The following is a 4,538-nucleotide window of genomic DNA, read 5'->3' on the forward strand; positions in this document are numbered from 1 at the left end:
ATACTTAAGTTTAATATGTTTAAAAGTAGCTAGGCAAAGACATACTGATACACAAAGGAATATTCCTAATCGATTTGTCTTATTATAAAAATGTTAAGAAATTCCCGAGGTAAGTTACGCCTGCAATAGGAGGCGTTTAAAATCTATTAGGCATTATTCCAATACTACTTCAAATATCACTTACTTAAGTGAGTGAGTTTCAAATGTAACCCCGAAGTTACGTCTACCGAAAAAATATAAACTTTTTTGTCGTTTCTTATATCCTCTTTTTAATCTTTTTATTGTAGAGAACAGAATTAATTGGCATATCCGTATTAATTCTATTCACACTAATTCATATATTATAAATTGCAAACACTAATATTTGCTGATGAAATCAATAAAAGATAACACAATTTTGAAAATTTTTATGTATATTTAATATTCAACAAATTTATTTCAATTGAACTTATATATGTATTAAATAGTATTATTCTATCGGATTAACCCTTTTTGGGTATAGAACGCTTGGCGGCACTATTTTTTTTTAAAACTATGCGTCCACTTCTGTTCTTTCTATTTCTATTTGCACGTCTACGGTTTGTGGCCGATCTTCGCCTATTTGTAGTTGACGAGTTGTTGTTATTACGCCTTAACCTCCGAACTGCTGTGTATTGAAGATTGCTTACTGTAACACGCCGTCTCCCGCCATTACCAGTGGCAGTTCCAGTACTAGTTCCAGTTCCACCAGTACCACTACCAGTTCCAGTACCAGTTCCAGTACCAGTTCCAGCATCAGTTCCAGTACCAGTTCCAGCACCAGTTCCAGTACCAGCACCAGTACCAGTTCCTCCAGTTCCTTGTGCTCTTATGTAAGCAATTTGAATAATTATAAAAGCCAGGAAAATGATAACTCCTCTCATATTGATATTTAGGTCTTTTTTAGTTTATAAGTACTTATTCAAATTGTTTTCTGAATTTGATAGCTTTTAAAAATTTCTAACGCTTTTTATAGTCGCTTGAACTGTATGCATAAGGTTTGCCATGAAACTTATGGTATACATATTAATATACTTTTTAAACTAAATACAAATATTTACACAATAATATTCTTAATTAAATATTTTTATATACTCAACATAAGATTTGAAATTAGATTATTATTTTATACATAGATGTGCACATTACTCTGCTTTGTTCCAATTTTCTGTTCTGTCATCACTGATTTTTATTTATTCAAAACACGGAATTAATATAAATTTTTAAATGTGAATATATTAAAATAATAATATTTCTAATAATATTTTTTCACTAAAAAAGTATCGGAAGTCATTGAGAAAGTTTGAGCAATGTTCAAAGAAATTAATAGATAAAAAATCCATAGTTTCAATCATAAGACTAGTGCCATAAATCTATCTACATTCAACAAAAAAAAAAGATCATATTTGTAAGGTTTAATATTCATCACGCTAAAACAACTTGTATTAATCAACTTGAAATTTGGTCGTTCCCATAGACATAACTTGATTTATGTAAATAAAAGAGCGTTTATTGTCTGTGAAAGTTCTAGGACAATTTGTGTTTGTACACATTTAATTGTTGGCAGATAATAATATACCTATTTAGTTAGAAATTAATTAATTGATCATGGAAACCCAGAAAATTTTGGGTATAACATATGCGAAATTGCTATTAAAAAAGCAAAAGGTACATATAGACAACGCAAAAAAAATTTAAAGATCATTAAAATTAAGAAATTAGCATCACTTAATTCAACAATTTCGAGAAAAGGAAGGAATTTCTGAACATTTGTTAATGTAGGTAGTAAATATTTTTATATACAGTGTAAAATTAAATAAGCTGCTATTTTAGAAAAAAAAATAGAAATTTCGGGAAGCGGATTGCTAAAACTAAGAGGGTTCAGATCTATTAAATAATTTACTTATAAAAAAACAAACATTTAAATGAATTTCTTAACTTTGACTTGTCTATTTGCGTTTATTTATATTTTACCTCAAGTGTCAAATATCTTAAATTACGATCATCATAATTTGGCATCATTTATTCTTAATTGATTAATTCTAAATTGATTTGCCGAAAGCTTTTTGTACTGTTTTAATAAAGACAATGGGAACACACTAAAGGGAATAAAAAATTGTGGGAATAGTTTTCGAGGAAATGAAATGTACATAATACGGTTTATTTTATGCAATAAAGTTTAATGATATAATAATATATTTAATAAAGTTAATAGATAAGTAGAAACAGTTAACCGGTTTAGATTTTATGTCCAAAACCCTTAAATAGATATTAAGTGGTGTTCAGAATGTTGATAACTCTGGAACGTGATAAAGTTTTATGTCCATTTGTTTTTGTGGAACTAAAATTATAAATAAAATTGAATTAACGAGTTTCCGTGCCATTGGAACTGATACTTTTTTTCCGTATTCGGCAAACTATCTGTTGATGTGAATTGTTGCGCAAAACTTCAATTTAATTTGAAAAATAAAATTTGAAGTCCTTGAAAAAAATAATAATTAAGAATTTTGGCAGTTCAATGCAACACTGTGTAACTTAATAGAGAAAGAATAAATAAAGACTTTCAGGTCTTTATTTTATCACTTTACCATAACTGTGTTATTGAGTTATCGAGCTTAGTTTGGGTGTCCCTCATTTATAAGAATGAACGTTATCATGCAAACCGAATTACTTCAAATTAATTAACTTCAGATTAAGTGCAGAATAACCAATCAACTACAGACTCATTCTGACTATTTTTGATACAAACCAATGATACATGTGCCATCAATAGAATTTCCATCAATAGAATCCTTATAACCATTATTTATTTTATTCTTAATACTATAGATATAAAAGAGTATAAATTTAATTATTACAGTTGCAAATCAATAACTTATGCCTATACATATTTTCGGATTAGTTTAAAATATTACAATTAGTAATTTTCTAATCATTTGAATGATTTCAAAAAGTGTCCATCAAAACCAAAGATTTTAGTTAACAACATTCACCCTAATGTTCCCTAACATTCATATATACTATGTTCTCTTATTCAGTAGTAATTTTTTGTGGATACTGCATGGTTCACCCATATATCGAAGTGATCTACCTACATACACAAAAACTTGTTTCATTCAAACAGAAAAATCAGAATTGATACATATCATTTGTCTGTTTATCAAATGTTCCATTTATCAATGCTTAGTAGTTTTTAAAACGCTAATCAAAATTATATGTTATTCAAATGATCTCTAAGACATTCTTCATTGAGATTGTAACTCATGACTGTATCATATTTTCTATTAAAAGTGAAACTCACGATTATTTACAACACACAACATTTCAAAACTCCCTAATTTGGAAAACTAGAACACGTTAGCAAGCTGCTCAGATTCGTAAAAAACTTAAACGTCCTATAAGATTTCTACAATAAATCTTCTTTAAAATTTGATTCCATTTCGGAATCGTTTATACAGATCTATATGTAGATTATCACTCTCCACTTCAACCTAACCAAATCATCATATACGAATTTTTGGATTTGCTCACCGTAGTAATCTTAGTAATATGGACAGTCAATATTTATCCCCAACCTTCATCGAATCTAAAACCATTATATGAACTATAAGTCCGAAGAGTTCACTTGAGGGACACTAACCGCCTAAGGTTTTTAAAATCTAAATGAGACACAAATAAAAAGATAAATGGATATTTGATTTGATATTTGGTATTAATAAATACTCTTCAAATTGACTTGAAAGATATTATGCTCTAGCATAATATATTCAGATATATATATTATTTGATATTCGTTAAAAATTTGATATTCAATTCATTAAAAATCAAAGACGTGTCTATTTTCTTTTCGTCCAATTTTAAATAAGTTCTATTTCTATATTTCTATTTCTATTTCTATATTGATTTCATTTAATTCATAAGTAAGAATTTTAATATTTAAACAGATATTCATAAATATTCATAAAACAAATCATCATTAGAAAACTTCATAGAACCTTGACCCACTTAAACTTTTATTTTTAATAAACAAATGACTTTCTAAATATTATATATGTTTTACGTATATTGACAGCTGTGTCAATAACACGTGTTCCCGTGTATTAGCGTATGCCTAAGTTCATGGGTACTCTTTCAAAAAATTTCAATTCCTTGTTTTCATTTACCAAAAGAATTTAATATTTACACTTCCAGACTTCCGATTAATTTAAATAAATAAATTATTTAAGCGTAATCCAGCTCTTGAGGACCGCTGTATTATTAATTTTAATGCGTCTCAGTTGAGAAACGAAGGTCAAAAAAAAAATATTTTTATATTATTTTAAATTTTAACTCTAATATAATTTAATTATATTTTTATTTTTAATAAAAATGTTTGGAAATATATATAATATGTATATAACAATATATAAGATTAAACATTGTTTAATACTCCAATTCTCTTCTCTAATTTTCCATACATTAAAAATACTTAATAATAAAATATTATTTAATTTTTAATAAAATTAATATTTGTGATTTGT

General features: G+C 27.0%; 1 protein-coding gene across 1 annotated transcript; it reads right to left on the reverse strand.

Moving 5' to 3' along the window:
- Positions 1 to 482: 482 nt before the first annotated feature.
- On the reverse strand, positions 483 to 902 carry LOC119676258 (jacalin-related lectin 34-like). Its single transcript, XM_038087495.1, has one exon. The coding sequence runs from the start codon at positions 900 to 902 to the stop codon at positions 483 to 485; it is 420 nt and encodes a 139-aa protein (XP_037943423.1).
- Between the last annotated feature and the right edge of the window lie 3,636 nt (positions 903 to 4,538).

Source organism: Teleopsis dalmanni, chromosome 2 (genome assembly GCF_002237135.1).
Source record: "Teleopsis dalmanni isolate 2A chromosome 2, ASM223713v2, whole genome shotgun sequence".
NCBI classification, from domain to species: Eukaryota; Metazoa; Arthropoda; class Insecta; order Diptera; family Diopsidae; genus Teleopsis; species Teleopsis dalmanni.

What these genes read in the sequence shown, in the direction of transcription:
- LOC119676258 (XM_038087495.1), bottom strand. Translation starts at nt 902, where the DNA reads ATGAGAGGAGTTATCATTTTCCTGGCTTTTATAATTATTCAAATTGCT.